The sequence below is a fragment of the Diadema setosum genome, chromosome 1 (genome assembly GCF_964275005.1).
Source record: "Diadema setosum chromosome 1, eeDiaSeto1, whole genome shotgun sequence".
Taxonomy (NCBI): Eukaryota; Metazoa; Echinodermata; class Echinoidea; order Diadematoida; family Diadematidae; genus Diadema; species Diadema setosum.
In genome coordinates, this window is record NC_092685.1 from 3,646,401 (window position 1) to 3,674,362 (window position 27,962).

Consider the following 27,962-nt stretch of genomic DNA (forward strand, 5'->3'; position numbering starts at 1 on the left):
TTCTGAGAAGATGCCAGATACATGATTGCCACATGAAACACAATCATATTCTCTTTCCCATATTCCTACTCAGTTTAAAATGGAATGCCAATATGTACAACCATAATCACACATTTTCATCAACACTTAATTCAGCATTCTTTTTTTTTTTTTATGTCTTTAATTGACACATGTATCTTGGATTGTAATATGCCTTGAAAAGTTTTATATTCACAAAATGCTATGAGATGTAAGTCTTTCAGTCTGTTGTCTCAGATATGCCTTACTCCAATTCTGTCACCAAAATTACACATAAAATTTGCAGAGTACAATTAAAAGATGTTGCATACAAAATAGGCTTTAAGCCCTGCCCAGAACACACACGACAATTTCAGGGTATTCAATAACGAAAAATCAGAAACTCAAAATTTACTGAATACGGCATATATTTTGTGATCTGGAATTGGTGGAATTTGCAACAGTGAACCACTCTGATGGAATGAACGAGAGACATAGTCAGTTTTCAAGAGGAAAGCTAGGGACTTCCCACTTTGGAGATATTATCGCAATGCATTTGTGTAACAAGGTTACCCTACAAAATTTTCAAGAGTTGTTCATTTGGCAAATATCTGTCCACTCAAAAAAAAAATACAAAATACAAACAAAAATGCAACAAAATGTACCTCATTTACAGTATTGTCCATTGTGATGTGTGTGTGTGTGTGTGTTCTTTCTCCTCTCTCAGAATATGAAGAAACTCACCTGTACAGCATTAAAGTTAAAATTGTTATTTGGGTTTGTTTGTTTGTTTGTTTATTGTTGTTGTCGTCGTCATTGTTGTTGCTGTTTTCTTTTTGTAAAATTAAGAGACTGTGGTTGTTAGCTCAGCTCTGAGAGTATACTTGCCTTTAATCAAGTCCTTGGCAGCGGTTGAGACTGACTGCCACTCTTCTCCATCAAATGAAAAATCGCCATGTTTGATCCTCTTCATGATCTCGGAGGCACTGTTGTTGCTGCTCACACTAGAGGCCTGGAAGGGAACCTTACCCGACAGCATGGTGTACTGCACAAAGATTTGAGGACAAAAACACACATCAGCTTCATTATCATCTCTACATTTACAAGGCATTTACCAACACCACAAAATGGTAGAATGCTTTGACACTAAGAAAATCAGGCCTATCTTACATCAGATCTTAAACATCTCACAAAAAGAATTTCACCAGGAAGTTGTTTTGAAGGAATACCAAAGACTAATAAAACTTTGAATTAGATTTAACCTAATCTCTGATGACACTTTTCAGCAGTGAAGTAAATCTACAATTACTACCAGAAAGAAAATTATGCAGTTCTTAAGCAATGTCATGTGATATCAAAGGGATATTGTACTACAAGAAGATACCCCATTTACATAAATTTTTGTAATCATTCACAGTTTTTAAGTTCCTATGCACTTAAGGGTATGATACTTTACACCATTCTGCTCAGGAGAAATTTCCAGGAACACCAGCACTCACCAGTATGACCCCAAGACTCCACACATCACATGAGGCATCATACTCCCCATCCTGCTCATAGGTTCTTTTCAGGACCTCTGGAGCAGCAAAGTGCAGTGAGAAGCAGGGTGTCTTCAGCGGCTGGTTGCTATTGGTGATCCTGGCGAAGCCAAAGTCAACGATCTTAAGCTCCGCGTCATCAGAATCGTCAGTGAAAAGAATATTCTGTGAGGAGAAAGGGTTAGACAAAAGTCTGAGCTAAAAGTTATGCTGCTCCAAAAATGAGCTTTTCATATCTGCCTGCTACCAGTAACTCTCTTTGGAACACACTCTTCTAAAAATGAAGTAATAAGATATTCTGTCAATGAATTTCATTCAAAAGCTCATGGTTGCTCATCAAATCAACAAATTTGGTCTCTCTAAAAACTCCACTGGATAACATTTTTCTTGTCCATGGCAGTTGCTGGAAAATTTGAGGTTAATATCATCAATTGATTAAAACTTTGGGGTAGTAATTTGGCAGTCTCGCAGACAAAACATTTTGGAGGAAGTCTTTCAATCAAGTAGGATATGGATTGTGTTTATGATCGTGATATTTCACACAATTCCTGGTGCTACACTGCAAATAAATGCAGAAATAGCTAACATGATAATTATTACTGCCCATTTTGAACAGTGTAACACTGCCTAATCATACTTGATTGATGATTTCTTCATTAACTGGAGTCATCCCAAAAAAATCAAGCTTTGCTTTTTGTTTTAAGACAAGAATTCATCCATCAAATCTGACTGACATAACAAACAATGTAAGTTGCATCTTGAACATAAGATAATTCATAGCTGTACTAAGCAAGTCACATACAAAATCATTGACTGAAACATGACCCCCATCCCCCTCCTTAAAATTCTCAATGTAATAAAACAACACTATTATGCATCAAACTTGCCATAGGACAAGGCTCGTTAAATCTAACAACCTTTTGGGAGTGAAAGTTATAAGACTGAATTGAACATACCTCTGGTTTCAGGTCGCGGTGGACAATCCCACGGTCATGCATGTACTCCACGGCAGAGACAAGTTTCCTCATGATGGTGCTGGCCTCACACTCATCAAAGTACTTCTTCTTGCGTATCCTACCCAACAGCTCACCACCCTGGCACAACTCCATGATGATGTATGTGTGCAGCTGCAGAGACAAAAATACAGACAAACTGCTATAAAAGAACAACTGCTGACTATCATACCCTGTGCAACATTCCCCACTGGCACAAAAATCTATTCTACATGTTACTCTGCCAGCATCAATTTAGTTTCAACCTCACTGAAGTATGCAACTCTACCTGTTAGACCACACAAGATTACTTTTTGGGAATAACATGATCACAGCACATTACTCCTGTGGGAGAGGCATTTATCATATATTTTGTTGAAATTGTTGAAGCACTTTGAGTCTGTACAGAAAAGGTCTATATAAATATTGGATATTATATGCATGAAAACCATTCACATCATGAGGTAGGTATGTAAATCCTCTATGATGTTTTCTGTGATGACAACCTGTTTGAGACACTGTCCAATCTTCCCTAATTACCATCCCCACTCCCCTAAAATTATAGGCAGATAGACAGATAAACAAAGAAACATGCATAAAAATGTAAAAAAAAACGAAGAAAAAGATAAAGACAGAAATAATCAAAACATGATATAAATACAGAGGGAAATTTCGAGCTGAAAATGTAAATGAATTAAGACAATGAATCTTTGCGAAGTTCTTGATATCAGCAGCTCATATCCTTGTTCGTATCATTTATGGCAAAGAACCACCTTAAATACAAGTAGAGTGCCAGCAGAGAGTAAGTAACTCCAGCCTTACATGGTCCTTGAAGTCTTCCTTGAGAGCCACAATGTTTGGATGTCTCTGACACAGCTGGAGTGTGGTGACCTCCTGGGTACAGTCCACTCTACGACTGACGATCTTCACCGCATACTCCTGACCAGTCTTCTTATGCTTACATCTCCTGTGGGACCACAAGGATAGGAAAGCAAAAAGAGTCAAATATGCTTTCTTCATCTTATCACTGAAATCGCTGGCAGTATTATAAAAGTAGGGATATTAATGACCCTAGGGCGAGAACTTATTGATCCAGGGGGGTGTTCCACAAAGCTGTTCTTAAAGTTACGAACGCCTTACGGATTGGTGATCAGTTCTTGTGTTGAATTATTGAAATTCTAAACACATCAGAACTGATCACTAGTCATTCTTAAGTCATTTGTAACTTTAAGAACAGCTTTATGAAACACCCCCCTGGGTTGGGAAGTTCAGTACTCCTTGTTGTCTATCAAACTTTCACAAATGCACTCTTGCTTTATTGTTGCATCATCCATCACATATTACTTTACTTTTCAGAGACAATTCTCCCTTTAATACAATTATTGCTTTACTTATCTGACACAGCAACCTAATAAATCAACAACTAATCAGGTCATTATTGGGTACATAATGGAATGAGTTTCTGCCCTTGTTCTTCCGGAAGTGATAAATGAAAGACTATGAGCGACATTTCATCCCTGAGCTGTCACGAATGTGCATACATTAGATACAAGGCCTTCTTGCAGGAGATAATATCTAAAAATTATCCTCTCACTGTTAAAGGGAACGCAAACCCAAAGAGTAATGTGGATTGAGTGAAAGCAGCAACATCAGTAGAACACATCAGTGAAAGTTTGAGGAAAATTGGACAATCTATGCGAGAGTAATGAATTTTTAAAGTTTTGATGTTGGAACCGCAGGATGAGGAGACTACTAGACGTTATGACGTATGAGTGGACAACAATTTAAAGAAAATATAAAGAGAATTCTACAAAAAATTCTTTTTGATGAAAATTATAAATTTCCTCAACTTGATACTGACATATGTTATGAGTAGCAATTATTCCCCCTGCTTTCTGAAAGCGGCTAGTCGAGTGCTTTTTCATAATGCTGGAAAAGTGAATTTTTTTTTAGAATTTTCTTTATATTTTCTTTATATTGTTGTCCTCTCATACGTCATAACCTCTGGTAGTCTCCTCATCCAGCGATTCCAAAACCAAAATTTTAAAAAATTCATAACTTTTTCATCGATTGTCCGATTTTCCTCAAACTTTCACTGATGTGTTCTATTAATGTTGCTGCTTTCACCGATGTGTTCTATTAATGTTGCTGCTTTCACCCAATCCACATTGCTCTTTAGATTTACGTTCCCTTTAAGAATAAAACTCATTGGATGAAATATTGACCAACCTTGAAACACTACTGCACAAACATGTGTCAGACATCACATCAAAGACAAACAAAATCCATATCAGGGCTTCAGATCAAACTAAGCTGCTTACAGCTTGCCAAAATGGTAACTACAGCTGTACATTAAACTTCGCTTCAAATCATAAGATGTCAATCTGTATCCGTATCATAGAGCACAATGCACACACTTTAATAACATCACACCCATCTACTAAACCTTGTCTACTTCATGTGCTTTGCTAAACGATAATTTTAAACTGAACTTCAGTACATATTATCTGATATAAAAATCAATAATAGTCTGGGACGATAGTTTAAATTTAGCATTTTTCTAAAGATCTTACAGTAAACATTGCTCAAAAATGTTGCTAATAAATCATAAGTATTAGATTGTATCATCGAACTACTTAATCTATTTAGAGTAATTAAAAATTATGACATAATTGAAGTACATGTATTTGCAGAGGGACTGGTGAGTTTAGAATATTGACAAAATAAAATATTTCATCAGTAGATTAAACTTAAAACACAGTAAGATGTGACTCACCTACACACAGAAAAGCTTCCATCCCCAAGCGGAGCAGATTTCATGTCCAGCTCATAATACTTGTTAAAAGGTGAATCCTGTAGATAAACACAATGTACAAATTATGCAACTTAAGCCTTAATACCTGATATCATTTTACACACTAATAGTGACAATGATTTTAAACAGTCAAAATTTCCACACAAACTCATTAATGGCATCAATAATAAAAAAAAATAATGCTTTACATGAACTTTAAATTTGCACAATAAAACAAATATGATGAATTGCCAGTTTTCAAATTGCTATCATTTGCTTGGATGCACAAAGATAAATTAGTGGATTATAACATAACTCTGGAACAAAATGTATGAACAAAACAAGTCTTGGAAACAGTGTCAAGGAGTAATCACATATTAATCCAGGTCAACAGAAGTACATACTTTTGCAAAACTCCTTTTATTACAACCTTTAATATTGATGTGATATATTTGCCAAGAAAAATGCTATTTTAGTAAGCCATTGTGTTCTGTCAAGGACCATCATTAAAGGGCTATTACCTGTGATATATTACTTCAAGCTAACTTGAACTTTGTACTTGTTTGGAGATGGTATAGCATGATGGAACCATAAATTTAACCACGCTATTAAAAAAAAAGAGAGAGAGAGAGAGAGAAAGAAAGAAAAAAAAAGTGCCCACTTTGGTGTCTAGCTTCCGGTGCCGTATAGCACTTGAAACATTAATCAATTAATGTATGATTTGATCACGTAACCAGGAAGGATACATTATATAGATGATGACTGGCGGGGGAGGGAACATACCGAATGTTCCACCCGAAGGGTTTGAAATGCTATTGAGGGAGGTTATAAGTCCCGAGACGAAGTCGAGGGACTTAAAGCCTCCCGAAATAGCATTTCAAACCCTGAGGGTGGAACGTTTGGTACATGTTCCCGACAATAAAAGTCATCATCTGTTATATTATATGGGTTAGTCAAATACATCAACGTCAACCATCAGCACAACGCACTCGATTGCTCGCGCAGAGCCAAATTCACTGTGCGCGGGTCCTTCTGTCATTTGTTACGTGAAAATGTTTTCCCATGGGAGAACATTACAAAAACATTCTCCCATGGGCGAACATAACCAATGTTCCTCCATCACGTGACTGTGTTTAGCCAATCACTAACTGGGTATTTGACTAACCCATTTAATATCACATGATGCACCATGATGTACCCCAGGGTACCGTCACCATCTCCTCTCCATCTCATGTTTGTAAGATGCTGTACTTACTACCACCATGGAGGTCAAAATCTAGCAGTCAGCAATAATGACCCCAATGCCCATTCAGCCCTGTTTTTATTTTTTTTTTACCATAATTACATTAATGATAATCATGATCCTTTTGTCATAACTTTTTTAAAAACATGTTATTACAATTTGAACAGCAATTTAGTATGAGATACATATAATTTCAATCCACAACCTTTTCCCATGATTACTTTATGTCTTCCACGGACTGGTAATGCATACTGCAGCTGTGTGACTCTGAGATCACTGGTGTAGTGTGTGTCATAAGCGCTGATGTTATGATGCTAAAACTGCTCTGTTGAGCTCATTGTTGCATCATAACGTTCTTCCACAAAGCACTAGAAATTGCTTTCACCCATTTTTGGGTCAACACAGGGTACAGTGCTAAAAATTTATATATAATTCAATAAAATGGCAGATTTCTATTTGGTACCCTGGAGTATCAAAAACTGCATCATATGAACACTGATTAGACATTAGTAAAATATGGACTGGCCTTGAGGGGGATACAACATTTATTGCCTGAAGTAGAATTGTATTGCCTGAGTTGAAGACGAGGACAATACGATTCCAGTGAGGGCAATTAATGCCCTATTCCCCTGAAAGTAGCCAGTCCATATCATTACCCATATCAGGCATCTTACAGCAATACTAGAGTATCAGAAATTAGTAAGGTGTAAACTTTTCACAACTTCCAAATACAAGTTAACAATATTCCTCTCGGCCCCAGCATGAGCACTACACCACTCAGCTGCATTCATGCATGCACGCACACATACACAGCTCAAGCAGCAGCAAGTGTATACAGTGCATGCAGTCAAACACGTACGTACACACAGAATGCGACTGCACTACAGCCACGATCATCATGAATTTTATGTGTTAACGAATGGGAAATTGCCCTCTGTTGCGAGACCCTCAGTAACCACAGACTTTCGTCACCAAGCGGTCAAGTGTCCAAATGCTAGACTCCCTTCTTTTTGAACATGTAAATCACATCTACGCAATTGTATAAGAGGAGAATAGAGGAAATATATCCCTCTTTTCCCTGTTGGTACTTAAAACAAGGGGAATACAATTTGTAAAACCACAACTCAGACGTATGATATGGGTAATGATAATGATTATTACCTATAATAGACATCTGAGCTGTGGTTATTATTACCCATATTAGACATCTGAGCTGTGGTATTACAGAATTGTATTCCCCTTGGGAAAGACGAATATATTTCGTTGTCTGCCCAGAAGAATGATGCAAAGGTACTCCAGGATCGTAAGGTGTGCCCAGAAGAACGACATGACAACACGCAAGTTGTGTAAGTTGTGCCTAGAAGAACAACATGAATGCATGCGAGCTGCATAAGGTGTCCCCCCCCCCCAAAAAAAAACCGAACACACGTGAGGCGCGTGTATTACTTACAAGCCTCTGTGTTCGCGTCGTTCTTCAAGGCACACAATAATTTGTTATAGTCCCCTATTGCACCAGAGCCTACAGGATTTGTATGTTAAGAAAGAGGGGAATGTAGCATCCGGACACTTAAGCACTCGGTGATGAAAGTTTGCTGTTGATGAGAGTTTCACAACAGAGGGCAATTTCCCGTATGTTAACACATAAAAATACTAAACAATCGCGGCTGCAGCCGCATTCTGTTTGTCAGTGTGTGCGTGACTGCGTGCACTGTTTATACACGTGCCGTTTGATTGAGCTGTGTATGTGCGCATGAATGCAGCGCAGTGGTGTAGCGCTCATGCTGGAGCCTAGTAGAAAATTGTAACAATGTATTGGGAAGTTGTGAAAAGTTTACATTAAAAATACTAATTTCTAATACTCTAGGATTGTTTCAGATGCCTGATATGGGTAATGATAATGATATGGACTGGCTACTTTCAGGGATACAACATTAATTGCCCTCATCTTTGACTCAGGCAATTCAATACAATTCTTCTTCAGGCAATTATTGTTGTATGCCCCCCAAGGCCAGTCCAATACTATACTAATATCGTTTAGAGAGCAGGTTGGGTTGAGAAAATGGTCATAAAGACACAAGGCATTTATACCACATATATTTCTCAACACCATGTGCTACAGACACACAATCTACTGCCCGAGCAGATACCTACAAAACTGCTTCAATTATTTGTTCATTCAGTCAAGTCATCTTGGTCTTCTTCATTTAATGAGTGCCATTTGTGGCATGATTACTAGATTCAGCTCAAAATATCCATATTCCAAATTTCTTGGAAGATTACTTCTACAAAGTACTGGACATCGATTAATAAGCAAAGGTTAGATTACAGAGCATGTTCACAGGTTACAGTAACCCTCTGTGAGTTGCAAACCACCCTACAATGACCCTGGAGGACTATCCACAATCCTTGGTACCAGCATGGAGGTGCAAAGAGAGACTTTGTACCCCCATGGTACCAGGGAGGATAGAAAACGTACCTTGAGTTGATGTATTGAAGAGATCTGTGACAGTGATGGACGGTTTTGGTCTGAAGGCTGAGTCAGCATGTCCTTAGTGATGGCATTTTCACTGTATAAGATGGAAGGAGCTATGAAGGAATAACCCTTCAGGAAAGAAAAGATAATCATTACCATGGTTATTATCATCGTTGACAATATCACAAACAAAGACAATTTACATTCTCTAATAATTTGCAATGCCTCATCAAAATGAGTTCTCAACAAATGGTGAATTTGTTTGCAAGCACAAGCATGTACTGAAACTGGAAATTTAGAACAAGATTGTATGTCCTACCAGATTAATACTTCCATGATTAAACTGAGGATAGAAATAAATCATCACTGTATAGTTGAATTTGTAAGCTTTCATTCTTTTCAGATGCATACAATTGTAGCACAAAGTCTAGTTTCAATACATCAGATTATCATGTTTAACTAAACTTTTCAATGCAACATACCTTTGTACTTTTTAGATGTAGCACTAAAAAAGGTTTGCAGGTTTGATAAATTCGTAAATCACTCTGGGAAACATATTTGCTCAATTACACAACAAGTCAATTTACAAGTTACACACAGGCGATGTAATTTAAATGTATGGGTCCTCATTGCTTTTTCCATACCAATCAACAGACAAAATGTCAATAACAGCAACTCTTTTATGGAAAGGAACTAGGAAAGAGCGATGCAATTTCCATTCTGGTGGCTTTATTGCAGAGACTCTTCAGCTCAGCATGGGACATCAAACTCATGATGAATGTCCACAGCCAATGTGTCATCACTGAGTACAAAACCATCTGTCTGTCAGACAAGCGCCACAATACTCTTCATTTATTGGATGGGCAGCTTCGTCGGGTGCAGTTTGATATGCATGAATGATAGGGAGACATTGGCTCATAAGGAAACACACACACAAGTACAGTATATAGCTCTGCCCACCCCCCACCCCCCCTCCCACACAAATGCCATTGTAATGTTGCATTACCAGTCAACAGCACATCATACAAATTTGTATTTATCACTCCATTTTGCAACTGATTTGGTATTCAAATTACAAAAGGAGTATGTCTGGATTTGTGTCCTAGATATTCAATGATCATTATTCCACAGTTATTCATATAAATTACCATTCAATTCAGCTTTACAGCTAAAATGTTGAGATTTAATACTCTGGCACAACAAAACACCTTATCTCTATAATATCAGCATCTGGTTGGCTCTTGCAGAAAGCTCCCCTTTGACAAAGACTCAAGGTAGGATCTTGTAAACTAACAACATGACCAGTGCACCACCTCAAAGAGTTTATGAATCATTAAACATTGAGACCCAGCTGATCCTTTGTTTACATTGACACAGCTGTCATATAATACAGTGTGAACAAAACCAGTGTAAAATGCAGACAAATGGTTTGAGAAGGTGCGAGTCGGAAGTACAGTGGTTTTGCATGAACTCCATAGATTTTAGTCAATTGTGGTCAATTTTGGCACTGGCGTCTAAAATAACTTTAATTAAAGAAATGGCTACGTTGGACATGGCAAGAGTTTAGTCCATTGAAACCTGATTTCTCTTATTACACATTAATACTGACTACTATATTATCTCAGTAAGGCCCAAATCATGGACTATACAGTGATCTAGAAAGTCCAATATGACCTTCTGCATCACTTTGAGTTGTTACATTGGTGAGAACATTGCTTCGGGGTTAATGTCTTGCACTCTGACCTTCAGAGCAGTCGATATTTGCATGCTACATCACGATCAGAGATGACAAATGTCTCTTTTTAAATATATGAGGTCATTGTCATGACACTAAAAAAAAAAAAATACTTTATTATTTGTAACACACCATCTTGGAAGAGGAATATTTACAGAGCTTCATAAGAAATAAAGTGTTTATGGGTAACATAGTGCAATGACTGCATTCATAATATACAATAATCTAAAAAAGAAGATTTGCAGATTTCCCAGAGGAAGTATGACCCCCAAAGTACACATGTACATGCAGGCAGAGAGTTCAGACCCCAATTATCACTTGATGGATGGACTGATCCTAGCTGAACAGTATATTCTACATTATGGACGAGCATGCCCAACGTATGAAAGGGTCGCGAGAACGGCAATATTTCATCTACAAAATATCACAATAGCATGTGCATCCATGGGCAGATTTCACAGTAATGAGGCATGCAATAAATCGGTTCACTGAATCATTCTGACTACTCAAACCAGGTAGCAATATATACGACATTCAAGAGTTTGAAATTCTCTGCATTAACTCCAAACATTTCAAGAAACAATCTGCACTGCACCAATGGCTTCTTCTTTGTGTGTGCAGACAAAATGGATCTGACACTACACAGGTTGAACTACACTACTGCAGTGAAGAGTAATTTCACATCCAGTCTTCATGTTTCCCTGTCAACTTTTTGGTGGAGATTTTAATAATCTGTGCATGATCTTTACTTTTGGCAAGATACAGATTTATAAACTTAATTGATCATTAAGAAATCCACACAACCATTTCCCCCTCAATTTTTAATGCATGATTACGTTTGCTTTTAACCCGTTGAGGATGGACTGATTTTGCTCTTTTTACACACATTTGTCATTGACATCTACCCGAGTATTCTAGGGACTTGTCTTCAATGGGTTAAGTCAGGCTATCATGCAATCCTGATAGCAACCAGGATCTATAAATTTGTAAAAGTGCTTACAAACGATGGATGCTCTTTATACAACTCCAAACAGAATTACTCTGTGAATTTCTGTCCAGATGACAGAGTTTATGTTAATGGTTATCATATGACATCATATGCAAATCATCAGCTGCTGATACTGCACCACTCACTGGAGATACATTGTAACCAGCTTCATAATCTGCATGCATGTACAGTATGCTTTCTGCTTTTGACAGTAATGTAACTATGCTGTCATACTGTATTGCATGCTTCTTGTTCTCTTTGTTATTCATCATGTGTTGTTTGTTATTCCTGCTGAAATCAATACACTGCTAGTCAGCCATCAATATTTAAAATTAGTTTATGATGGTCTAAAAATACCCTAAAGATACTTATCTAATTCCATGTGCACCTTCCCTGATGTTTACTTTTCAGACTTAAGTTTTGAATTGAATCTCCGAGATCATGGAAATCCAATTTTTACTATCAAATAAAAAAAAAAAAAAAATGCATCACTATTATAAGATCAGAAAAAACATAAATATGCAAAAAAGTTGCCAGTCATGTAGGAAATAAAACAAATTTTCTCACTTAACATAAACACACAGACTTGTATACTGTGTCAAGTATCTATATTGGAAATGAATACAATATAAGAGAAATATTACATTGGCAATGTGCAGGGGACTTAACTTAACACACCTTTGAGACAGCAAGGAAGACTAATGACTGGACCCACATACAGTGGGAAGTTCAATTTACAATTAATTGTCAAGTGGAACAAATAATGACTCAACGCGAATGAGAGAGAGAGAGAGAGAGAGAGAGAGAGAGAGAGATATGGAATGACAGTGCACCATGACATACTATCAATCATTCATGCTTCATACACTGCATAATGGAGATATACCGGTAGTTTTCTTTCTTCCTAATTATGCCACCTTTTCTGCAAAACCATGAGTCACACTACACAGTGTAGAAATCCATTATGTAAGCATAATCCTGTTTCTGTTCGTCATAAATGTGACAGCTTTTAGCAAAATTTGCCACATCTCCTGCCACTGTTTGTGGGCGATCTTTCCACCCCTTCCCGCCCTCCCCTCCTTTCTCTTCCCCTGACGGAAGCCTGATAATTACACGATAATTAATGTGATTCTGTGGCCTAGCATCACTCAAGCTATTTATCTCTGTCATCTCTGTTGTCTTTTCGGTAGGATACCACAGTAGTAGATCCTTACTACAATCTAGCGCTGGCTAGAGTCAGCGGAACATGTACCATCTTCTCTGTTCTTCAGTCATGCGAGCCGTCTGATGGCAAAGACTGCCCATAATAAACACAGATGGGTTTTTAATGACCTGCTGTCTGGAGGTGCAGACTCATACTAAAATGCCCTCATGTTGGATTCACATTGTAGCTTTTCGGGCAGCTCCCAATGAAAAGTTCAACACAGACTACGGCACTTTTTCAGAAAGTACATCGTAGCTGCTTACCATCAAGTAGGAAATTTAACAATCAACAATATGTTGATTTTAGACCTGTTCTTCATTGATAACTAAGAAGTAGGAGACTACACATATCACATATACGGCAACATCACAGCTATGAATGGAAAATTTTATTTTTCAATGCAAGCGCTTCTACTTAGGAGGTGACTCATGGAAAGTTGGTAATAAAATATCAAGTTTGACCGTTTCTACTTCTTCTCTTTTTTTTTTTTTTTTTGTTGAACTCACACAGGCACAACAAATCAGTGGTGCCCTGGGATGGCTCCCTAATAGGACCCTCGGAATCTACCCTTTTCTTGACATGAGGTGTCTCATGTATAAAGCAAGCGCGTCAGAGCTCCAAGATGTGGTAATGACGCATGACTGAGAGGCAACCGGAGGAGTCAATCCTCGCTAATGAGGTCACTTTTCATGGACAGCACACAGGTAATGCTGTCTGCAACTTATTTGTCCTGATGGATGACAGTTTTTGTTGCTCTTCTATTGTACATGAGCTCAAGGCAAAGTAAAACAAAGGAGGAGAAGAAGAAGAAGAAGAAGAAGAAGAAGAAGAAGAAGCCATCCAGACATGCCTGTCAAATCAAAATTGAAGTGTCTAGCATCATAAATGAGAACAATTGTCTTCTTTCAATAATGATAGATGTATGAGCAAGATCAGACAGTAGTACTAGAAGATAGCACAGATAGTTGCAAACAAACTGATTGAACATGAAATTTTATGGATAGGGAGCTTAATCTTTAAAACATTATTACAAAGACTTACATTTGGTGGGGAGGAGGTGTATCTTAAACACACACACACATACACAAAACCAAAGTCATGGCTGCAAGCACACACTTGATACAGATCATTTTGAGCTGCACTGAGCATGGGATACTGCAAAGCTTGAATGGAAAAGATACACAAAAATTTATTACTGAACTAGTGAAATCTACAAGTAGCTGAACACAGGTAGTCAAAAGTGCTGATAATTTCAAAATATAACTTGAAATTTTTCATACAGAGAAACTTGTCGCTATTCACACACAAAAACAAAAACAAAAAAGAGCAAATAACCATAGCCAACATCAAAGGGTATCAGTTTTCTCTAAGTTGCATCTGTTGAAGTCCTGTGCTCTGTTTGTGGTGATGGCAATTATGAAAACGTAACGGCAGTTTTGGGGTAACATCAACCCCTCCAACCCCCAACCCTTCCCTGCCTTTTGGGTAAATAATAGGGGTACACTCTACACAAGACTGTGATGTTTCATGTTACATTTTCTTTGGAAAGATAAAAAACTATTGTAAGATTGTTCAGATTTTGGCTCACAAACTCACCCTGAAGACTCTGGCATCCGCTGTCTTGGGGATGTCTGCAGGTGAGTCTGCTGGGATGAGGGATGTAAACTCCTCTGCAAAGTTGCTAGTGTCCAGTTCACCATTGATGTGGGGCCGGAACGGAGGGGGAACCTTCTTGGCAGCTATGTCGTCCCAGTTCAGAGACTGTTGACAGAATCCATAAAGGCAATTTTCAATCCATTTAACTGAAGTTTGACAATTTTGTAACAAGAGTACATGCACGCTGATATACAGTATTCAAACTGTACATTCATCACAAAGACACTACATGAACCAGTTACGTGGGATCTCACGCCTCCCGGGAAACAGCTCTATATTTAGCTCCTGGAATCCCGCGCCCACATTTCTTCCCCTTTCACTATATTTCTTTTTCTGGTTTGTGTATATCACATGATGTACATGTGTTTTGTGACTGAATCAATACTAATGATATCAATGTGGTTTCATACAATAAAGTATTCATTGTTCCCTGTGAGCTGTGCACAGATACAAACTCCTGTGTCCTTCAGAGTGCAAACAAGCGAACAAATAGCGTGCATACATTACAATGACAACTGTCAGCCCCTAATGTAAACTCTGGGTGTTCTAGGAATGCTGATGATGTGATGTAAGTCTTACTATACTGTGAAGTATATAAAGGCTGAAATTACTCTCAAAACACTGCAAAACTGTGTTAGCTCCCTTTTCTAAAGCCTGTATAGTTTCAGTCCATAAAATTTCTTTTCTACAGTTCTGCATGATTGAGAAACAAAACAAAACTAAACCATCTTAAACGGGTTACATGTAGCAACAGGTGACATTGGGAATGGCTGTAATACTCTTGCATCATCACATTACGCCTCTCTGTTTCAGAGCAGGTATATCATCTGCAAACTGTTCATTGTTTCAATATCTGGAATTTCACTTGTTTGATTGTCTAATAAGTCACTTTGTTCTCTGGCCCAAACCTTCTTCTATCCAGACAGTGAACATTTCTATCAGTATTTACCCTTTTACAAATTTTGATCATACCACGTATTTCTACAGTTTTTATGTCTGTTATGATAATGCTGGTATGAAGCTAGCTTTAAGTTAGTTTTACATTTGGTCAAGCACTTTTGAAGTTGTTGAAACTACTGAAATTTCAGAGTTTGATCCTGTTCTGTACCAGATGTTAACCATATGGAATCTACTTTAGCTAACTTTCACTAAATTTCATTTGATGTTTTATGAGCTTTACTGAATGAATTCTAAAATATCAGACTTTGCCCTTTACTGGCGGCCGACCTTTGATCACTGCTGTGGATCCTGTAACTCTCCCAGGTTCTTGGTAAAGACATTATCACAACAAAGAAATCATTTGGGAGGATTAGATGGACAATATACGACTGTGACTGGAGAGACATAAGGGCATACCATGACAGGAAAACAGGTAATGTTGAAATTAACTGGAAATTCAACAGTAAATTACTGCCAGTTTTTTTATTTAAATTTGGGAGGATTCATGCATACAACATACCAACTGTCTGTGCATGTAGGAAGAGTGTCTCAAATAGTGATGGCTAATTTCGGTACAAATATGTAGTACCTTCTGCACACCTATCAACATATAATTCATGGTCGCAAAATGGTACGTTCCGTTCAAAGACATGGTTGTAATTAAGTCAAGATACAGTATAGCAGGAAGGTAAAGACATCAGAGTTCTAGTCTAAAATGCCACAAGAGACTAAATGCCAGACAGATAACGACTGTGGATGTGTCATCACACATAAACAGGATAACCATCTTATGGGTCAGATTTACCAAAGCTGCTGCACATATCTCTCTCTTTCACAGTACTAAAACATGACATATCTTGGCACTTTCCAGTGCCACAGTGTACTCCTCGGGATATGCTGAAAGACCATTTTTTGTTTGTTTGTCTGTTTGTTTGTTTCAGTGTACAAGGCTCATGTGAAAATTCAACTCAAAATTTTCACCAAATGCAGGATTTTCCTAGATACCAGAAAACTTAGCAAAATTAAACAAAACAACAAAACAGCAAAGCCACTCAAAAGACCTCATTGGATCTGTTCTGCCAACTCTGCAGTGTAAAATTCTGACCAGTTGAGCATAATAATAGAATCCTCGTTACTTTTCCAAATAATTTGACTTTTAAATAAATCATTCATGAAGGAAAAAAAAAAATGGCCATTTAGAGAATGTAGTTATAAGAGTCTGCTGAAATGATCACCTAATTTACATCACATTTATAGACTACATAATCGACAATACATCCACATCGATACATTTGTGAGGTCACACATTCAATTTCCTTCCTTCTTAAATCAATGATATACAGAGCAATGTTATCTGATGCTAGTCATTATTTGGGCTGAAGCCAGTGCAAATACTAAAAGTCAAGTGAGACTTTTCAGTTCCATTTTTATTCCGTTGCCATTCATAGCAAAATCCCATGTTTATGTAATGACTCATAACGATGTTTTAAAACACAATTTTCCCTGATGTCTTCCTCCTTTCCAAAAGCAGACATTTTTTTTTTTCTGCACAAAAGAAAAGACCACATGAATTAGAGTTGTTTCTCTTATTTGAGTCATTTTAATTTTTGATGGGTTTTTTTATTATCATTTTCTGGAGGCATTGACCATTTCATCCAAGTCACATTGATTCTCATTAATATCTGCATGTAATTTCTTTGATACTTAAGCCTATGCAAAGACAATCTGTTTACCCTAACCATGAATATCTGCATGTAATTTCTTTGATACTTAAGCCTATGCAAAGACAATCTGTTTACCCTAACCATTCTAGGTACCTCCTCCCCATTCCCCCTTCCTTCCAATGAGGGTAGATGCCTACCTTGAAAAATGGGTGCTCCTTGATCTCTTCAACTCCCTGGGAGCCAAGTCGCTTCTGAGAGTCCTTAATCAGCAGCTTGTTGATGAAATCCCTCACTTCTTTGGAGAATGTACTTGGCATGGGTGGGTGACAAGTCAGGATTCGCCTTGGAATGGAAATGCAAAAATACAAAGATTAAGAACATCATGCAATATGTGTTGTGTCTGCAGTAGTCGTGGTCACACTGGCAAAATATTACAAAGTTTAAGATCATGAAGTCTTCACAACCTCTCGTCGTCCATCCACACTGGCAGAGAAACTTCTCTTTCTTTAAGTTCTTGAAATTTGGGTCACTGACGTGTATATTCAAGGGAAAAGAAAGAGCGTGCCATCTGACAGCTGGCAATTGTGATTGTGATATAACAATGCACACCTGTACATCACCATGACCACACGCTCCAGGAACAGATAGCAGACTGGTCAAGTGACAAACTTTCCAAAGTTTCAGTTGCTAGCATTCACACCGCCCAAAGATCAAGAAGATTGGCAGGGGTCTGGGAAATACCACTAGTTTGAGTGGGAAGTTTTGCAAGAAGTTTGTGGTCACACTCGCAAAACTTTGTGTTGTTGGTGTAAAAAAGGACAGTTACAATTCACACAGAAGGGGAGGTTGGTCGAGATAAAATTGTCAGCATCACAATAGATGTATTTAGCAAGCACGATACAGTTTTAGATTCTATCTCATTTCTTCGTTTTCTCTGCAGTTGATATATTTTGTCTGATATGTGCTGGAAGAATCTTGTAATTCCCTCACCCCCCACCCCCCCCCCCCAAAAAAAAAGAGAAGAAGATCTTTGAGATCTGTAAGGTCATAATGATAAAATTTGTGATCTTTTGCCAGTGTGACAGCAGATAGAGAAAACATGAAGGGGGAAAGGAGACAGGGACCTATTACATGTCATGATAAATGTGAAGGATACAAATGGCTATGAGATTAATTCAAAATCAATATGAATAGTTTTGAGTATTTGCCACACAATTGCATGAGGCAATCACTTGTCTCACACAATGTCATGAATATTTGCACCTACTGTATATGTACACTTAGTTTATTTCTGAAAAGATTAGGCAGATAGGGAACTTACTCTATCACTGTTTGCCTAGCACAGAAATAATCTTACTTTATCAGTCACTGACTATGACATGAACATTTTATCGATAGCACTTCTTGATATGTCTCAGAGCAATAAATAATAACCCATCATAATGTGTAATACCTACTACACAGAAACTCTTATTTATAGACACATTCTTCTTCATCTTCTTCTTCTTCTTTTTTTTTTTTTTTTTGGGGGGGGGGGAGGGGATTACAAGATCCTTTCAGCACACATTAGACAAAATATGTCAACTGCAGAGAAAATGAAGAAATGGGTTAGAATCTAAAACTGTATCATGCATGCTAAATACATCTACAACTTGTATTGTGATACTGAAAATTTTATCTCGACCAACCTCCTCTACTGTGTGAATTGTATCTGTCCTTTTTTTTATGCCAACAACACAAAGTACAGTCAAGGTAAAAATGGATGCGCGTTCCACATGTTGCATCCAATGACTGGGTGCACTGACCGAGAAAAACAAATTACTGTACCACCAAAGTCAGTGGCCACAAGGAGGCTGATCTTAGGCTGTGATCTGGTACTGCCCTCTGGTGGACAGAGGTCACTACGAGAGGACACGATCAGGAATTAAAGCAGATCATGATATTCTAAAAACAGGAACAGCCTACTTCTATCTACAACATCTGTTGGCTTTTAGTTCAAAAGTCTGGCATTTGACGACCTTCTGCCGCTGAGGTAACAAGGTACACTATTCAGAGTTGCAAAATCCATCCCTTTCGATTATTTTGTTCCAGAAAGCGCCTAATAATAATTGTACTGTCTCAATGTAGTCTCTCATGTTAATTTCAACATTGCTCACACAACTATTCCTCTTCAAAGGCATGTATAAACGCAGCAAGCCCTTCAATCAGGATAACAATACGATGCGCACATTCTGAATGTGTGAATATTATCTTTGTCATTCTGCCTCATACAGAGCAGGGTTTGTTTACTCAGTACACAATAAAGGCGATCTTGCATTTGGAGATAACAACTTCTGAGGAAATATGTGGACTGCACAAATCAACCAGCTATGATAAAAGGCTCTTGACTTAACATTTCTAGAAGCAGCAAATAGGTCATAAAACCTGCCATTTCAATTGATCTGATGGTGGTATCTTCAATAATAGATTTGACATCAACAGACGTATCAAATTCGCATGACCTCTTTGCTTCAAGATACAAAATGTAGTCTTTTTAAAAATAAGTTTCTGTTACGTCAACAACTCTAGGTCAGCTCAAATCTAGTTGTATCTCAAGTTACTAGATGACACCCCTGAATCAATATATTTTCGAATTCATGATACATAATCATTTTTATCAGCTGAAAATGCTCTTACTGCTGTTTGTGAAGCCAACTGCTTGTCACTCACTTGCAACAAAAATGAAGTCAAATGTTGAGTGCAAACACACAGTTGCCATTAATAAGGCACTCTTTAAATCCTGAGTACATACGTCAGTGATGCCAATTAGCTATTCACATCACTTTACATCGAGTGGTCCTCTCACATACCAAACATATCACCATCAAACAAGTTCCTTCAATGGTGACCTCACTGGTTAGACTTTCGAGAATGTCAGCTGACATCACCAAACAAATAGAAAACACAGATATCATAGAATTCTTTTTCACACTTCCCTACCATGCAAATAAAGTTTGCCAAAGAATATAAAATTTTTTTATTTGTTTATTTAATTTTTTTTTAATGGAAACAAGTTCCGGGAAAAAAAAAGGTATCCCATCAAAAATTGGTGATATACAGGTGTTAACAAAATAGGGCTGTAGCATTTGCGCCCTCCTTCTTATTTGTTTGTTTGGTGTTGCACAATCACAATTCGGCCAGAGACCTTCTAGGCACGCAAGATACTAGGTGTCTGCTAATTCTCGTTGTGAATCCGGTTAAGCATATTCATGACCATAAGTATATGAATGAACAATGCATGTGATCCCCAGTAACCAATTGATGTTAAGTACACATAAACCTAAATGTATGAGACCTCTTATAATATTAACCAAGTGGCGCTGAAATCCAGAGGGTGTTCTTTTCAGCACGCGAAATGCAAACTCGCTTGTTTCAGGATACACACTTTCTCTTTGGAAGCACTAATCACATATATACTAACTATTACAGCTGAGAAGCACCTCACGGCACTATGAATGCTCCCGAGTCTGCGCAAGTGGAAACCGTCTGTTTTCTTAGCTAGACATTGCTGTCACTGAGTTGCTGCAGTGTGGACTAAAAAAAAATAGACTGCATCTCAAAACGCAAGTATGAACAAGTCTCCTCGCAGGCACAAAAAGTACTGTATCTTTGTTCATTTCCTGTTTGGTTAAGGTATTGTTTGTTTAGTCACACTTCTCCACTTTTCCAACACATGCCGTTTATACTAGTCCCATGGCCCAGTTGGTGTCATCCATGTAATATTGATATTTACAGGTTGTTAAAATTTATTTCAGTTGTTGATGAGTTACAGCAGCAGGTCTAGGGTATATAGCATACCAAGAGCCAAATGTAATCAATGTCTTTATTTCCAGCCAACTTCAGTGTAAGTAAATTTACTCCATTACCATTCATGTCACAAATTAATAGTGTGTTCACACCTGCTTGTCAAGATACATTGTCTTCCATTATTGCCCATGTATCAAGATTAAGAAACTCAGAAGAGAGACACTAGTAGGCAGGTGTATACTAGTCTCCGCCATATTGTACAATGGATGTCTGATTTGACCACTGAGAGCACCTGTCAATAAAAGCTAGCTTGAAAGGAAATATCTGTGTTTGGGTTTATGATTCTTTTGAGATCTGAAAGGGTAAGACGTTCATGCAAGAAAGTCCTTTGGTTAAGTATGTTATGTTTCTGTCTTTTCTTTCTATCAGATGAATACCATGCACTATCATCCCTAACAAAAGGCCACCCCCCCCCCCACAAAAAAAAAGAAAAAAAATTATTGTAGCTGTCCAGCTGGGAAGCCTTCACACGTGGATGACTATATGGGTCAGTGTGATACAGAAAACTGCCTTCAGAAAAAGCAAATGTGCCAGAGATTGCCCAAGGAAAGACCAAACTGTAAAGGATCACATGGTGTGCACAATTCAAGAATAAACCACTGGTGATGCCTAGGTTAACACAAGGGGAACTGCCAGATGGTTGCATGGATAACGGGGATGAATTTTGTGTGGCTGTGTGTGTGTGCATGCATGCGTGCCTTTGTGTCTGTATGTGTGTCTCTACAGACTCTATCCGAATAGCATTTGGGAGAAATAATTGCACCACAAAGTATGTGGCAAACAGGAAGTGGAAAGGCTCATGTAAATTACAGTTAACCGGGGTTCTTCCACTCTGAATCGATAGGGGATTGTTTTGGACAGAACAACCTATACAGTTTATATCGAAGAAATGGTTTGTACATCCTGACTCATACTGACATGAAAGTCCTTTGTATAAAGATGAACATACTAGTATTTCTGCTATCTGCATAGCTTAGAAGCTTGCAACATGATGGAGCAAAGCTTCAAAACTAATAATCACAGTCGCAGCGGACGACTATAATTAACTCCCCCGAAACCCACGAAACGTTTTGAATTTTCAACCGTCACCGAGGCAGTGCGAATCGGGCGTTCTCATTTTCACCAAAATTTCACCTTCTCATATCTCCGCTATACATTGACCAAAATCGCTCAAACTTTCAGTATCAATGCAAAATCATGATTTCTATCTACATACAAAAAATCAGGAGAAACGATCAAGAACTTTTTAAGTTATTCAATATTTCATGTTTCTCTGTCTCGGAAAACTACCGTCCGATTATTTCCAGACACATCTGGACGCACCACTTAATATTCATGAAACTTGACATACATATTCATAAGACATGTGCAGACATTAATGTAGCCCTGTTCGCTTTGCTGAAGACCTATTTTTGAAGTTACAAGTGAAAATAAATGAGGTATCTTGTCAGAAATCTTGGAGCAGCAAACCAGAATAATGACATTATATTCTAAGAAAAACTGATTTGCGCTTGCGCAATGAATGGACTTTCCCATGCTGCTTCGATCCAGCGAGCTGATTGGTCGATGCAATGCAGCGTACTGTTACTGTGCGATGCGAGGTGGCTGCTGAGGATGCCTAGTACACATGCATGCTATGAGAGTGGGACGCGGGGTGTCGATAAGTACAATGTAGCAGTGTGCTGGGGACTTTGCCACCTCAAAGACAAGCACTTACGTTATCAGAACTGACCTATTAAAAAGAATGCAGCAAAAAATTGAATATCTATCGGCTATGATACCATTTATGCAGTTGCAAATTCATGATAGCCTCATGACATTGGATTATTCGGACTTGACGCAGATTTTACTGCACTATAGTAAGTAACATTACAATTATGAATTCCCGGTACGAGTTACGATCAGAGTACAGCAGAGCCGTACAGCACTGAAGTACAGGTGACGTTAGAGCGACAAAGATGTGGGTACGTGGGACTGTACCCTGTCTTCTCATATGCGAATGACTATGAAATTTCGTGATCGGAACGAAGGTAGAAAGTGCACCACTTTCGCTTATTTCCAGACATATCCGGACGCATGACTTCTCGAATGTGATATTTATAGAGTTCCGGAAAGAAATAATACTTAGTAACATACTTGAAAGTTTTTTGTTGTTCACGAAGTCAAAATGTGAAATTTTAGCAACGATTTCTGACAATTATTTTCCGTTTTGAGAGTGAAGTTATGATCCATTTTGTAATATTTTATCGTCGTTATTTAAAAAAGTTAACATAACGGCAGGTTAAAATGAGGTTTTTACTTTTCATAACCATTTGGATTATCAAAAAATATGAATGAATAGTAAAGTTACAGCAGTTTTGCTGCGACACTTTCCTAGCGGTTTTCGTGCGAAACGTGTTCGTTCAAGAGGAAAGCGAGGTCAGGTCAAAATGAAAACAGTGAGTTAATTGCCCCCGTCCGCTGCGACTGTTCATGGACGCTGTGTTATAAACAGGGAGAGCACAATACCTACAGCAATTGTACATCGGACAGGTTTAGACTTCTGAGATGTGCAATTATTCAAACCTCTATGCCACTGGTAATACAAAATGGTAGATTACCAATCCACTCTCATGCTCTATACACCCATAAGTATAAATAATCAGTTGAAAATATCAATACTAGCCATTAAACATACATGACAAATTATCACCAAAGAAAACAAAATAATGATGAAATAAAGCACAAATTCTATGATGTATATACAGTATCTAGACCCAAAATGATGGGTGCACTTTTAATAAAAACAAACTAAATGAGATGTCAATTAATTTTGTATGTCTCCTTGGAGAGGAATTTGGCATGGATGAAATATTCCATCATTGGGAATCATTCACTAAATCAATCAAAATTGGGCACTCACTGCGATATCTCTGACTGCGAATTCCTCTCTCCCTCCACAGTGAAAGGGGAAGCCCCGGTCAAGAGTTCATAGGTGAGGACACCCAGTGACCACCAGTCCACAGACTTGTCGTGACCCTTAGAACCCCCTCTCACGACCTCTGGTGCCATGTATTCTATGGTGCCACAGAAGGAGTATGCTTTCCCATCCTTGAAAATAATGGTAGAAAAGATTGTGAATGTAAAAGAAAAAAAAAAAAAACTCTGTTAACAGGCAAGGAGAAACATAAACATCATACTTGTAAAACTCTCATGCTCTGGATTAAAGTATTCCGATCTGTAAATAAAGCATGGTTTAAGGTGTACATTGCACTGCATATGAAGAGAAATGTGCCTATGTACATGATTATCAGTTGACAACAAGGTCTCACAAACAGAAATCAATGCATTCAAACTCAGTAATTGAGATCAACCCAGTTCCTAATCCCAAAATCATATTCATCTGATTCAAGTCAACATACAGACAAAATAATTGACAAGAGTTCTGCCCTTTAAAGGGAAGATAAACCCCAAGAACAATGTGGATTGAGTGAAAGCAGCAACATTAGTAGAACACATCAGTGAAAGTTTGAAGAAAATCGGACAATCGATGCAAAAGTTATGAATTTTTAAAGTTTTGGTGTTGGAACCGCTGGATGAGGAGACTACTAGAGGTTATGACGTATGAGTGGACTACAATATCAAGAAAATATAAAGAAAATACTACAAAAATCCATTTTTCATGAAAATTACAAATTCCATCAACTTGATATTGACATATGTTGAGGGTAGCAATTAAACCCCCTGCTTTCTGAAAGCGGTTGGTCCACTGCTCTTTCATAATTCTAGAAAAGTGAATTTTTGTTGAATATCCTTTATATTTTCTTTGTATTGTTGTCCACTCATACGTCATATCCTCTAGTAGTCTCCTCATCCAGCGGTTCCAACACCAAAACTTTAAAAATTCATAACTTTTGCATCGATTGTCCGATTTTTCTCAAACTTTCACTGATGTGTTCTACTAATGTTGCTGCTTTCACTCAATCCACATTGCTCTTTGGGTTTACCTTCCCTTTAACAGTGATAAGGACCTGCAGCATTTCTACACACTGGTGCCTATTACTTTAATAATTGTAAGAAACCAATAACAGTAAGATACATCACTCTTTTATCACATGCTGATGATCCACAAACTAAAACAAGAGGGATAACAAATAGTGGAGTATTTACTGCAATCATCCACAAGACTCTTGAGGATGTTTTTTACTTTGCACATGATGGATGAGATATCCTATATTGTAAGAAGGCACCAGAGTCCAACATCAAACTGCTTCTTTTTGAACAAGATGGATGTCTTGACCAGGGTTACGCTAATTAAAGAGCCACACCTGCTGAACCGTTCACCTGCTCTAATTGAAGTTGTAAGGCTAGCTAAATGGGCAATATATTTGCAGGCACACCCTAATTTCTGTTGTATTGTGGCAGATGCCATTCCCTAGGCACCTATGACAAGGAAACTCCTGAGATATGGAGAGAGATTTATAGATTTACAAAGTCTCCCTCATTGAGGTCATAGCTTGCATTCTCTTTATGAACAAGCCCATCTATTTTCTTGACTAAACTCTCAAATAAAGATAACACCTGCTAGTGCACAAAGCTGATTTTAAAATTCTGCATTAAATAACGAAGGGATGTTACAATGAGAAAATATAAATTGTTCCTTGGGACTTATACCAGTTTGGTTAGCATGATTATTTAAAGCACAAGTAAAGCTGCAACAGAAAATTCATGTTTTAAGAGAAACTGCCCAAAACTTACAGTCTGAATACCATTGTGGTAACCATACAACCGCAACAGATTCCGTTGATAATGGTATTATTGAACTCAACCCAACTACAAGCCTACATCAGGATCATAATCATTCTCGATTCCAAGAGCTAACCACACAATGTGGATATGAGGGAGAGCATATCATTTCATTTATTTCCTTATTCAACTCTCGGTCATAAATTCTGTTTACAAAAACTTGATATTCCTTTACTTGTGAAATAATGTTTTCCTCAAGATCACTGTAAAATGATGAGGCAAAATTGTAATAGTCTCGTAAGTCAAAAGCTTGCTGTGGGGTCCCCCCCCCCCCCCACTAGCTGGCTCATACAAAATGTTTTAAGTGAATGCTCAAAAATATGACAGAATACATTGCTTTTGAATATGACTATTCCTGAGGAATAATACTTCAAGAATGCTACAAGAAAGTTACAAGAATGCTCCTAATTAATAACTTTAAAAGGCTTGGCAGTGACATCAGACTTTATTTCATAAAACATTCTCATATTCACATCTCACTCGAGGAAGCCTCAAGACTCTTGAAACAAGCAGCTAATAATGATCATGACATTTTTGAATGAGATGTAAAATTCAAGCACTCACTGTGTTTGGAAGAAATTCCTTGCTGAGTCCAAAGTCGGTGAGAACAACATGGCCATCCTTGTCCAGGAGAATGTTTTCCAGCTTGATGTCACGATAAATGATTCCCAGCTGGAGGCACATCCAGACAGCAGCAGAAAGGAGAAAGAAAATAGTCGGTGCTATTTCACTCACAGTAAGTAATACAACATGGTAGGCAAAGCACTGCAGCAATCCAAGAGCTTGATGTATACTGAACATTGGACAAATCATGGAATGTATAAAAATAAAAATAATGATATAATGTCATCTGTGTTACTTGGCTGCAGAAATTGGAAGAGATAAGAAACAGAGTACAAAGAATGAGATATGTTAAAAAGACAGATAAAAAATGGGGAGGAAGAGGAGGGGAGAAAGGGGAGGAAGAGGATGAGGATGAGGAAGAGGAGGAGAAAGAGGGGAAGAAGAGCAACAGGAAGAGGAGGAGAAACAGAGGAGAAAGGGGAAGAGTAGGACACAGAGGCGGAGGGGGAGGAAGAGGAGGAAGAAACTTAGTACATGCCAAAGGAAAATGGGATCTATTCACCAGATCACACACTAAAACAGACACACAATGCTGAAGAAACTGCAAGGCATGATCAATTTCTCATCAAACCTTCATTTTCTCTGACATGATAGGGAAAACAAGCACGAGAGATTTCCTCTCACACAATTTACTACAGTATAGATATCATCCACTGTTGAGCTTTGATGCATCTGTTGCACATTTTCACTTTCATTAGTAGGTTAATGAGCACTCAGGTATATCATGAAATATCAACATGAAATTGTAGCAGTGGATATTATTATCAACCAAAGACTGTAGAAAGCCATCTAATCTTCTCTGCATCTAACGTTTGTGTGATGGGATGGTCAAGGTATCAGTGTCTGCATCCATGCCATACATGTTTGTGATATGTGGATGTATTGTACCAGTCTCTACAAGACGTACCAGTCTCTACAAGAAGGGTAAGCACTGGTAATTGGCCAAGGAAGATCACATTTTCTTTTCCCAGTCTGTCTACCAATGGTAAGTGAGGCATTCAAATGCCATCCATCATCCAGGCAGTAGGCTGAGAACCAGAAGCATTTCAGTCCATTATGAATCTACAAGTTTAACCATCTGTTCTCTTTGACTGAAGGTAAAACACTTCTTTCTATCTGTGTGTTTTAGGAAGATCAGTACACATACAAATAAAGAGTTGCTGGTAGGAAATATTATAGGATAGATGAAGGAAGGGTTCCATAAAATACTTTCCATGATATGCAATCCACACTCTGAACATGGCATGAAACAACATCACATTCCCAGTAAGTCATTGCAGAGGTTCTCATGTCTCCGAAGACTAATGTGTATCTCTTTACATTATGTAGCTTGGATTGGCCCTAAAGACACTTCCTGGAATTATGACTCACCACAGAAACTCACAGAGTACAGCATCAAACTGACAGTCCTAATGAAAGACTAGATATTGGTGTTCTCTTTACTGGTTGCTGTGACGATGCCACAGCAGAAGCCCTCTTGGACA

At 38.0% G+C, this 27,962-nt stretch overlaps 1 protein-coding gene across 1 annotated transcript in view; it reads right to left on the reverse strand.

The window, feature by feature from the left end:
• LOC140246628 (ribosomal protein S6 kinase alpha-5-like) overlaps positions 1-27,962 on the reverse strand; it is an 85,786-nt gene that overhangs the window by 1,948 nt on the left and 55,876 nt on the right. The window contains exons 5-14 of the mRNA XM_072325973.1: positions 26,419-26,526; positions 23,972-24,159; positions 17,421-17,565; positions 14,561-14,725; positions 9,041-9,166; positions 5,304-5,380; positions 3,350-3,494; positions 2,492-2,662; positions 1,497-1,700; positions 886-1,042 (exon numbers count right to left, since the gene is read on the reverse strand). Coding sequence (XP_072182074.1) covers positions 886-1,042; positions 1,497-1,700; positions 2,492-2,662; positions 3,350-3,494; positions 5,304-5,380; positions 9,041-9,166; positions 14,561-14,725; positions 17,421-17,565; positions 23,972-24,159; positions 26,419-26,526 — 1,486 coding nt within the window. The remainder of the gene's footprint in view (positions 1-885; positions 1,043-1,496; positions 1,701-2,491; positions 2,663-3,349; positions 3,495-5,303; positions 5,381-9,040; positions 9,167-14,560; positions 14,726-17,420; positions 17,566-23,971; positions 24,160-26,418; positions 26,527-27,962) is intronic.